The 12,728-nt window shown below is 37.5% G+C and overlaps 1 protein-coding gene and 1 pseudogene across 1 annotated transcript in view; one reads left to right on the forward strand and one right to left on the reverse strand.

The window, feature by feature from the left end:
- The window catches only part of LOC137243855 (T-complex protein 1 subunit eta pseudogene), a 258,228-nt pseudogene that overhangs the window by 197,494 nt on the left and 48,006 nt on the right, over window positions 1-12,728 (forward strand).
- Window positions 1-12,728, reverse strand: part of LOC137245903 (uncharacterized) — a 93,113-nt gene that overhangs the window by 1,260 nt on the left and 79,125 nt on the right. The window contains exon 8 of the mRNA XM_067777094.1: window positions 9-481. Within this exon, the coding sequence (XP_067633195.1) occupies window positions 9-481 (473 nt within the window). The remainder of the gene's footprint in view (window positions 1-8; window positions 482-12,728) is intronic.

The raw sequence follows: 12,728 nt of genomic DNA on the forward strand, positions 1-12,728 counted from the left end.
TAACTAACCTCTCTCATAAGTAAATACATTTGTTTGATCTTAGCTGCGGTGTACATTGGCGTCAATTTTGTTCTTTGCTCCTTCCATTGTGGATTGTGTTGAAAGAAAAGATTCTTTGCTCCCAGCGGGTCACCAACTGGATCACTACCACCTATACGTTTCGGAAACTTTTGAAATTGTTTAATCATAACAGATTTAATGAGCTCCGGTTCACGTAATACTAAAGCTGGGCGAGTTAGTAAGTAAATACCAGCGACGGCTTCTTTCGACATTTTGGGATCGTCATAAACATCAGAGATATATAGGAGCAAACTTTTCGTCCGTGTAAACATTACTGTGGCATTGCCCACGAGTGGTAGTGGCTTCATAAACGGTATCCCATGACGTTTCCAATAACCGTATGTATAACGTAGCCAAGCATATACAATGCCGAAAAGGGTTGCCAAAAGACAAATACTTTCAATGGAAAGCATTTTAAGAACTGTGAAGAAAAAATAAAAAAGGGATAGAGAGAGTGAGAGATAGCAAAAGAGTGTGAGATTAATTCAGTGCGAATGTATAAAACAGGGATCGCCAAAAGCTTCTTATGGAAGCGTGACCATACCTACTTTGAAATCCAAAAATAAAAAAACAAAAATGGAGACGGAGACGGAGCTAATAAAATGTACACTGTAAAAACTTCGAAATGCATGAAATACGATTTTTTCGAATATCTCGATCCTTGCGCACCTAGCGGCGATTTTTTATAGGTCTCTTTCTATTCATGTATGTATTACGTGTTCCAAATGTGAACCAAATCGGACTACAAATACAATTTTTTTGAATATCTCGATCCTTGCGCCACCTAGCGGTGATTTTTTTCGATAAGCCACTTTCTATTTATGTATGTATTATGTGTTCAAATATGAACCAAATCGGACCACAAATAAGGTTTTTCGAAATATTTCGATCCATGCGCCACCTATCGGAGTTTTTTGCATTTTCCTCGATTTCTGAACTATATTCCAAGTTTCAAGCTTGTAGCTTATCGGGAAGTGACTTAAATTTCGATTACAAAATTCTGTTCGCTACACACAATCAAGCTAAATAAAACCGTTTTAAAAACACGGCTATTATTTATTATATTCTATTAGATGAATGAGTGATAATCTTAAATTATTTTCTTACTTCAAACTTTTCACTAATACATATGTATATTCCATATCCAATTTTAAGTTCAATTGGGACGAAATAAATTTTTGTCAGTGCATGTCTATTCTTCATTTTGTTTTATAAAAATATAGCGACAACCAATCAGCGAGCAGAAATGGCGCTGGCATGTACACAAGCCCAGTCGGACTTGGTAGCTTTTAAAATTAACGTATCGCATTGTTTTCTTGAATGCATTTAAAAATACTTCTACATGCGTTCAGTGAAATAACTCAAACAAAGCTTCATTGTTTTCGTACAGGTGAACTAAAAATATTACATCAAAAGTCATTTTACACGAAATTATAGCAGTTTAGTTCCTAATGGGCACAGCAGAATACATTCGCACCCCTTTTATGAATTTCGTTTACGATAAACGCTTCCTAGCGTATCGCAAAAAATAGCTTTCATATTGCGATTTCCACACGCCCGATGGATGTACTATTGTGAATGACAGCCGAGTTTTGCTTACAAATATATTGTGAAACTATACGAAAAAGATATCAAAACAAAACGCAATTACTAAAAATTCAATTGTCTTGTACGTAAAAGTGGCAAAGTTGTTAAAAGCTGTAATAATAACTTGTTGTCTGCAACCTCTGCTTTATAAACTCAAATGAACAAATTGATGAAACTCGCATAAAGGCCATAGAAAGAAGAAATTTGAGACATGCTTCCAATCTTCTTAAAATGAACTCTACACTGAAAGTACTTGACATACTCCAAGTAAAAAAATAGATTTCAGAGTTTGTCTTAACAGAAGTAGAAGGCAGTTTGCGCACCTGTAAAACAGGTCATCTATTCCAAATATTTTGAAGGTTTGTGCCACTTTAAGGTTTCTTGCCAGGGTGTTGCAACAGAGTGTTGGGAATGAGGCTTTAGTTAGATTCTTTTGGATTTTTAATTTTATATTTACTTTTATTTAAAACATCCGCACCTTAACTTCTGCTTACTCCAAACTGGAAAAAAGCTGAAGATGTGTTTGATGGTGAATGAGGACAAAACGAAGTACCTGCTGTCATCAAGAAAATAGTCAGCGCATTTGTGCTTTGGCAAACATGACGCTTTTGGCAACCAAGGCTTCGTTGATTTGGGAACCAGCATTAATACAAACAACAACATCAGCTCTGAAATCCAGCGAAGAGACTAGCTAGCCTATAAATGCTAGTTTGGACTAGATAGTCAATTGAAAAGTAAAGCCCTCTCTCTTGGCAAACGAAAAGCATGCTCTACAAGTGCTATACTGTTCAGAAGCATGGACCATGACAAAATCAGATATCGTGGCTCTGCGAGTGTTCGAGGGAAAAGATCTTCGAAAGATTTACGAACCTCTATGCGTTGGCGACGGCGAGTACCGAAGAAAATGTAATGATGAGCTGTACGAGTTGTTGTTGTGCGAAGCACTGCTACAACAACAACATGAGCTGTACGAGCATTAACATAGTCCAGCGAATCAAAACTCAGCGGCTACGCTGGCTAGGCCATGTTATGCAACATGAATGAAAGATAATGCTCGGGCTAAGAAAGTTTTTTTTATTGGAACACGCCGATGGAAGCAGATAATATGGCGGCCCCCACTCTGCTGGCAAGACCAAGTGGAATATGATTTAAATTTAAATAAACCACTTGGCATCAGTTAATCCAAAGAAGAAGCGACTGGCGCGCCTTGTTGGAGGGCCATAACCGTTTTAATGCTTAAGCGGCAATTAAGTATGTTATTTTTTTCTTCCCCTTGATGAACAGTATCCTTAATAAATATGCATACCTTGGCAAATTTCAACAAAAATATTTCACAAAGTTTTAACCAACCGTTTTCTTAAAGCCTTAGACTAATACTAAATTTGAAATCAAATTTTTCGACAATAAATTAAAAATGACCAAATGTATTTACAAAAAAAAAAAAAAACAAAAAAATTGATAAAGAAGTAATCGCTGGCAATCTTTTAAAATAAGCAACTGGGACAGAAGATAAGATAAGTTTTTATATTATGTACATATGTATCAACAATCAATTATAATATTTTTTATAATTATTTTCAATATTGATTATATTTTGAGAAAATTGTATAACATCTACCTAGAGCAGAATGGACAGTATTGGGCAATTCACAAGAGTGTCTTTTTCTTGTAAATTCTTAAGCTTTAAGCTGATTCCATGGTTGCATTGAAAAAATTTGCCTTCATGTAGATCGCGCCGAAACGTCCGTTAACAGCCGTGGAGGACAGCACCTGATGGCGAAGTTTCTTTCCCACAAAGAAACCAACATCTTGCACGTTTGTTCGTGTGACCATGTAGTGCAAGGTTCTAGCTCAAAAAGATACACCAAGATACTTGGCTATCTCCTGATCGTAGAACACAAAGCTAAATCGATCACATCGCAATCGACGGCGGTATGCTGAATATGCGCACTCTACGAGGTCCAAATATCGACATGTACCGCTACCTTGTGGCAGCCAAGATACGTAAACGCCTCTATGCAACAAAGCAAGTGCGCGCAGTGACACAAGTAAAGTTTGCGGTCAAAATATACAGCTTACGAAAAAGACAGCTGATGATTACTTCACTCGGCTCTCACACCTGTTTACTGAGATCCATCTTCGACCTGACGATGTAGCCGAGCAGTGGTAGTATATTTTTCTCTCATTACGTAGGGTCTCCGCTAACACCATAGGTTTCCTGCGAGGAGGAAAATACAGCTGGTACCATGAAGAATGTCGTGCTGACTAGGAAAACCTGAAAACTGTTTATAGGACCACGCAGTATAACGGCGCAGAAATACGTTGTCGTAACGCAAAGAAGAAAGAGAGTCGTCAATCTAGTAGGTAAAAACCTGAGGCGGAATAATGTCCGAAAATTATACCATAAAAATCAAGCGGATGAAGACCGTCATGCAGGAATGAAAATGGCGACCCAGTAACTGAAGTAACAAGCCAAGCTTATGTATGGGTAGTTATTGAAAAGCCTGCACGCATTGTTCCTCTCACTTCCAAACTCATTCCTACTCCAACTCTCGTTACCGTTCCCACTCTCACTCCCTCTATCTCTCCTATCTAAGTTACCTCATATATGGAATCTATATACCAAATTTTTGATAACCCTTTCGAAAAAATACGGAGACATTGTGATTAAATTTTTGTTTCATTCACACTCCCAATGCTGCCCCTCTTTCATGCCCTCTACCTCTTCCACCTAAATAACCTAGTATGTAGAATCTAAGTATATACCAAATATTGCATACCCATTCAAAATAATTACAGACATATAGCGAATTGAAATATTTGTTTCACTCCTACTCTCATTACCCTACCACTCCCGCTTTCACTCCCACCCGAATTACCTCCTATGTATGTAGAATTTATTTATCAAATATAAAATACATACAATTACCTATAATTACCTATACATAGCGAATTTAACTTTTGTTTCACTTCTAATTCGACTTTCATTCCAAATTCCACTCACCATTTCACTCCTTCTACCTCTCCCACCTTAATTATTTCATATCGTGCCGTTTATTCGTTAACCACTTTTTTTAAAATTCGATTTTTATGTGAAAACACCCATAACACATAGATAAAGGTGAGGTGATAGCCAGTTGATCAAAATAAATTAAGTTCATGGTTTCAAGCTCCTTCATTTACCACGTATCTAAATTTTTGTCGGCAAGTTGTTCAGTTAGTTTTCTTCGATTTCCTTTAAATTTTTAAATTGTATATATGTTGATAATGAATAAACGGGACGATATATGGAATCTATATACCAAATGTTGGATACCTCCTACAAATAGTTACGGAAATCATGATGAAACTATACAAGGTGGCATACATATAAAGATAACAACTAATGAAGGCTAAATTCGGATGTAACCGAACATTACATACTCAGCTGACAAATTACAACATGGAAAACTATTAAATTAAATTCTTTTGAAAGTGGGCGGTGCCACGCCCATTGTCGAAAATTTTAATAATTTCCAAGTTTCATCGCTTTATCCGTCTTTGGTAATGAATTATCGCACTTTTTCGGTTTTCGACATTTTCGATATCGAAAAAGTGGACGCGGTTATAGTCCGATTCCGTTCATTTTAAATAGCGATCTGCCCAGGAACTTACGTACCAAATTTCATTAAGATATCTAAAAATTTACTCAAGTTATCGTGTTTACGGACAGACGGACGGACGGACGAACAAATGGACATGGCTAAATGAATTTCTTTTTTCGCCCAGATCATTTTGATATATAGAAGTTTATATCTATTATCGCGATTAGTTTATGCCGTTACGGGGTACCGTTATGCGAACAAAATTAATATACTCTGTGACCTCTGCTCAGCTGAGTATAAAAAAAATTCCATTGAGATATAGCGAATTTGAGATTTATTATTCATTTCCATCTCCACTTTCACTCTTGCTCTTACTTCCACTCTCATTTCTACTCCCTCCATCTCAATAACCTAATTTTTAATACGGCGTTATTGTGAATTTAATATTTCCTAATAGCCAGATAAATACGTGGTGAACCTAATGTGAAATTTTTGTCAAGATCGGTAGAGTACTTTGCGCGCAGGTATAAAGGAATCGAGATAGATATATTGTAATAAAAATCATCAGTATCGAAAAAATATTTGACTAAGCCATGTCCGTCCTTTAACACGATAACTTGAGCAAATATTGAGAAATCTTCTCCAAATTCGGTATACCGGCGTACCTGGACCCAGAATAGATTGGTATTGAAAATGAGCGAAATCGGACGATAACCACGTCCACTCTTTCGATATCGAAAATTTAGAAAAATAAAAAAAATGATATACAGTAGACGCTCACAAATTAGAACCACTTTGTTTTCAGGTTGAATCTAATTTCTGAAAAAGTCTAATTCCTGGACGTTTTTTATTTGCATAAAACCTTAAAAATTAAGTCAATTTGCATTAAAGAACTACAATGAAATTTTGTCTTATTCAATTTTATTCATAAAAACGAGAAAACATAAAATAACAATTCAGTACAATATATATAACATGTTTATTTTTATTAAATATACATATATATATATATACGCTAAATCAAAAAAAGATAAAAAAAAAATAAATATTATATATATATTTTTTCTTTAAAAATAAATATACTTTTTCTTTAAAATACATAAAAGATCGATAGAAACACATTAAAAAAGCCAAAAATTAAACAAAAACTTCATAGCTAATATTCAGCGATGTTCAATGATTTTATGTTACCCTCATGATAGGTATTAGAAACAGCGTTTAAAATTGATGATTTATTCGATTTGATATAGCTGATTGCAAATGACGCCACGTCAAATTCTAGGCTAACCGCTTCCCTTGAACACCTTTGTCAAGCTTTTCCAAGATCTGAACTTTGGCTTCTGTTATGTATGAAACGAGAAGGCAGCCCCACGACAATACATTTTTTATATATACATCTGGCAACTGTGTTGCCAGAACATTCTTTATCTTCTTCTTTATTACATTTTTATCTTTCAATTGATATACTTTTACGCATTAACTTTAAAATGTAAAAATTAACTTATTTCATTAATTAAATAAACACTCATATATAAAAGTGGTGTCAGAAGTGTATTTAAAATTGAGCCTTAAACAGGAGGATTTAAAAACAGTGTTGGAATCGCTAGCAGGAGCAATCCGAGGAGCTGTGGAGGAGGCTGCACAGAATGCTGCGGCAAATACAAATGTAAATCGTTCGTTGTCACCCAAACCGCCACCGTTTAGTATTACGGAATACAAATCGGAAGATAAATCCTTAGTACAGTATTATTTCACACGTGTAGATTGGGCATTACAGTTGAGCAAGGTTGAGCACAAGTTCGTACGTGTACACATGGGGACAGAGCTTAATACAGCGCTAAAAACTCTTGTTAGCCCAAAAACACCAGACTCGCTCAACTACAGCGAAATAAAAAATATCTTGATTCGCCATTTTGATGGCTGTAGGAATAAGTATGCAGAAAGTATCAAGTTCCGGCAAAACAAACAAGAAAAGGGAGAGCCGATTTGCAATTTCGCACTTCGGTTAACAGAAGCGGCTGTACACTGTGAGTATGGAGAATTCTTAGATAGAATGCTACCAGAGCAATTGTTGTATGGCTTAGAATCACGAGTTATTTGTAATGAAGTTATTGCAAAGAAACCAAAAAAATTTGCTGAAGCATACGAAATTGCGCATACAATCGAATTAACACAAAACGCCACAACAGACCTAAAGTGCACAGAAGTGATACAAACAAGCGAGCCAACGTATAAACTGGGATACGCACCAATTAAAACAAAAAGAAATACAAATTCGAAAAACCTGAGGGGCGAAGAACCGATGCAGAGGGCAAAAGAGAAAGGGTCCAATTGTTACGGATGTGGGGGGCAGCACCTTAGAAAAGACTGCAAATTTAACAATTCCAAATGCTTTGCATGTGGAAGAGTGGGCCACATCGCCAAAGTGTGTAAGACCAAATTAGATAAGATTTCAGAGGATGAATGTGAATCAGTTCAAAAACTAAACAGTGTTAATGCATGCAATGCAGTAGATAGAAAAATGGTTCCTATATATATAGATGGGAAACAAATTCAGATGGAATTAGATACGGGTGCACCATGTGCAGTAATGGATTGCAAAACGTTGCGTTCGATTAAACCAAATTTTAGGTTGTTAAAGACAGATCGACGATTTACAAGCTATACGGGCCACAAGGTGAACTGCATTGGACGGGTCGTAGTAACTGTGACAATGGGGAAAACTTCACGACGACTTAATTTGTATGTCGTTCAAGGAGATTGTGATACACTTTGCGGCCGGGAATGGATATCGCACGAGAAATAAACTTCACTGAACTGTTTTCATCATCTAACCGAATCAATACTATAAATTCAACAGCACCAAAACTATCAATAAACCAACAAACGCGACTGCAACATCTCATTACACGTTTTGAGGACATCTTCAGTACAACAGCTGGGAAGTTGAGTGGGCCACCTGCAAAAGTAAAGATCAAAGCTGGAGCAACACCAGTTTTCTCGCGAGCGCGCGATGTACCGATGGCGCTGAGAGAGGAGTATGCCCAGGAAATAGATCGTAAAATTCAGTCAGGTTTTTACAAGAGAGTGGAGCATTCAGAATGGGCCTCAACAACACACGTAGTAGCAAAAAAGAATGGGGGTATTCGCATTACCGGTAATTATAAGCCCACTGTCAATCCAAAAACGATCATCGACGAACACCCGATTCCAAAAGCAGAAGATTTGTTTAATAAAATGAAAAAACGCTACAATATTTTGTCACTTAATAAAACAGATGCATATACGCATTTAACAATTGACGAGGAGTTTGCGCATGTATTGACATTAAATACAGTGACGCATGGGTTAATACGACCTACTCGTGCGGTATATAGAGCAGCAAATATTCCAACGATCTGGCAAAGAAAAATGGAGACTGTGTTACAGGGAGTCCCAAATTTTTTAAATTTTTTTGATGATATCTTGGTGTTTGCTGAAAACTTCGATCAGCTACTGATAGTTTTGGAAACGACACTAAATCGCATTAAATCACATGGTTTGCATTTGAACAAGTCAAAGTGTGTCGTTGCGACACCATCGGTGGAGTTCCGTGGCCACCGCATCGACGAACAGGGCATACATAAATCCGAAAAACACATTGAAGCGGTACTAAACGCTCCCAAGCCAACGACTTTCAAAGAGTTACAGCTGTTTTTAGGAAAAACCACGTATTATAGCGCATTTATTCCAGATTTGGCCACAAGTGCACGGCCATTGCGGGATATGCTGAAAAGAGAGAAATTTTACTGGACTAAGGAGGCAAACGCAGCGTTTTTCCTATTGAAAGAGATGTTGGTTTCACCTCAAGTGTTGATGCCATACGACCCAACACTACCTGTACTACTGGCCACAGACGCGAGTCCAACAGGACTAGGAGCCGTGCTTTCACACCGTTTAGAGAACGGGACCGAACGACCAATTGCATACAGTCGAACATTGAATGCTACAGAACAACGCTATCCACAGATTGACAAAGAGGCATTGGCAATTGTGTGGCCGGTTCAGAAATGTTTCAAATATTTATACGCACGTCATTGGACACTAATAACCGATCATAAGCCATTGTCACAAATATTACAACCTGACAAATCACTTCCAGTATTATGCATAAGTAGAATGGCGAACTACGCAGACTTTTTAAGCAGATTTGATTTCGAGGTAGTGTACAAGAGCTCAAAGGCGAACGCGAATGCCGACTATCTTTCACGCGCCCACTTTCAGCTACCGAAATCATTACAAATTAAGCAGTTGCAACAGACAGCCATGACGAATCTAGACGAATATGATGAGTTCGACCACTTCATGATTCGCCAAATCAACCAATTACCACTAAGTTCAGAACACATAGCAAGAGAGTCCAGAAAAGATGAACGAATGGGTAAAATAATTAAACTACTGGAAAGTGGCCAGTGCTGGAAAAGGGCAGGGTACAAATCCCCAGAAGTCAATTATAAGTTGTCCTCCGGATGTTTGACGTTCGAACATCGTGTTGTTATTCCACGAAAATATAGAAACAAACTGCTTGACAATTTACACAAGGGGCATTTAGGAATTGTTAAGATGAAAGGGATTGCTCGCTCATTCATATACTGGCCGGGCATAGACAATGATATCGAGAATATTGCGAACCAATGTGATGCATGTGCAAGACAAGCAAACAAACTGGCAAAAAGTGAGGATCATCATTGGGAATACCCCAAGGGACCATGGGAACGTATTCATATCGACTATGCGGGACCTTTCGAGGGAGCGATGTTGCTGGTAATCTCTGACGTATACAGTAAGTTGTTAGAAGTGAGAGTTACTAAATCTATAACAGCAACGGCGACAATTGCGTTGTTGGACCAAGTGTTTGCGGCTTACGGCGTGCCGCTAACTGTCGTTTCTGATAATGGAACAAATTTCACCTCTGTAGAATTCAACAACTTTCTGACAGCAGTTGGTGTTAAATATCACAAATATTCAGCGCCGTATCACCCAGCAACTAACGGACAAGCAGAGCGTAGCGTACATACAGTCAAGAAAGCATTGAAAGCGATGGGTACTACGAGTAGTTCATTAAAGACAAATTTGAATGAATTTTTGAGGCAATACAAAAACGTACCGCATGCAACCACAGGGTCATCACCAGCACTACTTTTTATGGGGCGACAGTTGCGCACAAGGTTGAATCTGATTCGACCAGAGGAAATTTCAAAGAAGGTAGAAGAGGAGCAATAAATAAAGTCCAAGAAAACTATTAGAGAGTTTGAACCAAATCAAAATGTTTACTTTTTGTCTGGGAATCCACGAATTTGTAAGTGGCCCAGGGGAACCATAAACGCACGTCTAGGTGATCTGCACTATGAAATACTCTTCAATGGGAAAAGTGTAAAACGGCATGTGGACCAAAAACGTAAATCCCCGGTTGGAACTGATAAAACAGCTCGGGAAGTTGATTATTACAAGGCGAGGCTGTCAACCGAAGACAACACTAATGAAACCGAGGCATCAGCTGAAGTAGATAGCACTGAAGCAATAACGCAACCGGTGGTTACTGAAACGGTGCAAAACGAATCATGGGGATCGGAAGATTTTGAAGGCTTTGCTTCGGCCAATAGTACAATAGGGCAAAATCCTACATCGACACCGCATACAACACCCGAAACAAGTAGGATACCTCAAATTACACGGAGATCAACCAGACAGAAAAGGGCACCTGTCGGATACTCACCTTAGCCCAATTTTAAGCTATTGCATAGATTTTATCGCGGGCTTGGCGACTAAATAGGATATTTGTCAAAAAAGATCCGAAAAGGCTCGAAAAGATTCGAAAAGGTTCGGTGTTAGCAACAGGCCAAATACATAATATTGGATCCATGGCGGAACGATACAAGGTGGCAGCATCATGACAATTCTAGGTACTTTGTTTTTGTAAATTCGATGGACAAATGTCAAAATCGTACTGCGCCGGAAGTTGATGTATCAAATCAAATAAAAAAAGGTTATAATCAGCTGTTCGATGCGGCCACCTTGTATCGTTCCGCCATGATTGGATCTCTATCATAATCAGCGGTGGGCAGGTTACCAAATTGAGAATGTGTTAGTAAACACGAACGCGTAGCGACCATGAAAGCAAAATCAATTATTTATATAGTTTGATTTCAATCAATGATGACATGATACGAAACATTCATTCTCTCTCAATTCGTTTCCAGGAATGGGTCGTAAAGTTCATTCAATTGTAAACATTGGTTCATTCGATTGTAAACAAACTTCATTCGTTTCCAAGAATGGGCCTTGAAGATCAGAGTTGCGTAAACCGCGCAAAAAAAATTCCAAGAAAATCGGTGCGTTTTCATTATTTTTCATTTCAAGTGTATTCAACTACTTAAGCGGATCAAAAATTTGTAAAAAAGGTACAAGAAATAACAAAATTAAATAAGCTGTTATATTAACGCACGAAAAGAGATAAGTACATTTTATCTTAGCTATCAAAAAATTAAATTTCACGTGTTGTCACGGAAAAATTTTTAACGGGTAAAATAAGCTTTTTTTTGTATTTGTGATCCTGAAAAAATTCGAGTTTTTTGATATCCCATTTGACAATCTTGAGTAAGTTTTCGGTGAAAATCATAAATTAAACCTTTACCATGTAAGATACCCCAAAGTTATTCCGAAATGCCCAAATTTGATTTTGAGGATGATGGCATCTATGGTCAATGTTATAAAAAATGGACATTTTCACGCGCTCTCAGAGAGCGAGAAGTTTCATATCCTGTCATCATTGATTTCAATGCTTGAACGGTGAACACGTGTCACGCGCACTCTTTGGTACTCTGTTTTAAGCGCGCGTGCGACACTTCCTCACCATCGAAATCAAACTAAAAGGCACTGATGACATGATATGAAACTTCTCGCTCTCTGAGAGCGCGTGAAAATGTGCATTTTTTATAATATTGGCCATAGATACCATCATGCTCAAAATCAAATTTGGGCATTTTAGAATAACTTTGGAGTATTTTACATGGTAAAGGTTTAATTTATAATTTTCACAGAAAACTTACTCAAGATTGTCAAATGGGATATCAAAAAACTCGAATTTTTGTCAGGATTACAAATCCGAAGAAAAAATAACTATTTTTCACCCGTGGAAAATTTATCAGTGACAACACCTTTCATCGAAGGGCTGCACACGAAACGGGTTTTGATAGCAGCTTTCGATTGGAGAAAAAGTCAGCTTCTTAGTCTTCGCATTGATGTAAATGGATGCATAAAGGCCAGGTTTTTGTGGGGCGTTGCAACATTCCACTTTTGACAGCTGAGATAAATTGTAGGTATACGTATAGGTTAACGCAACATGTATAATTAACACCCTTTTGCGGACGACAACGCAGATACTTCACCAAGTGATCTAATTTCTTAATTTCTTATAAATTTTTTGCGTTTTTTATTGTATGTGGACATACATATGTA

The sequence above is a fragment of the Eurosta solidaginis genome, chromosome 3 (genome assembly GCF_040869045.1).
Source record: "Eurosta solidaginis isolate ZX-2024a chromosome 3, ASM4086904v1, whole genome shotgun sequence".
In the NCBI taxonomy this organism is placed as follows: domain Eukaryota; kingdom Metazoa; phylum Arthropoda; class Insecta; order Diptera; family Tephritidae; genus Eurosta; species Eurosta solidaginis.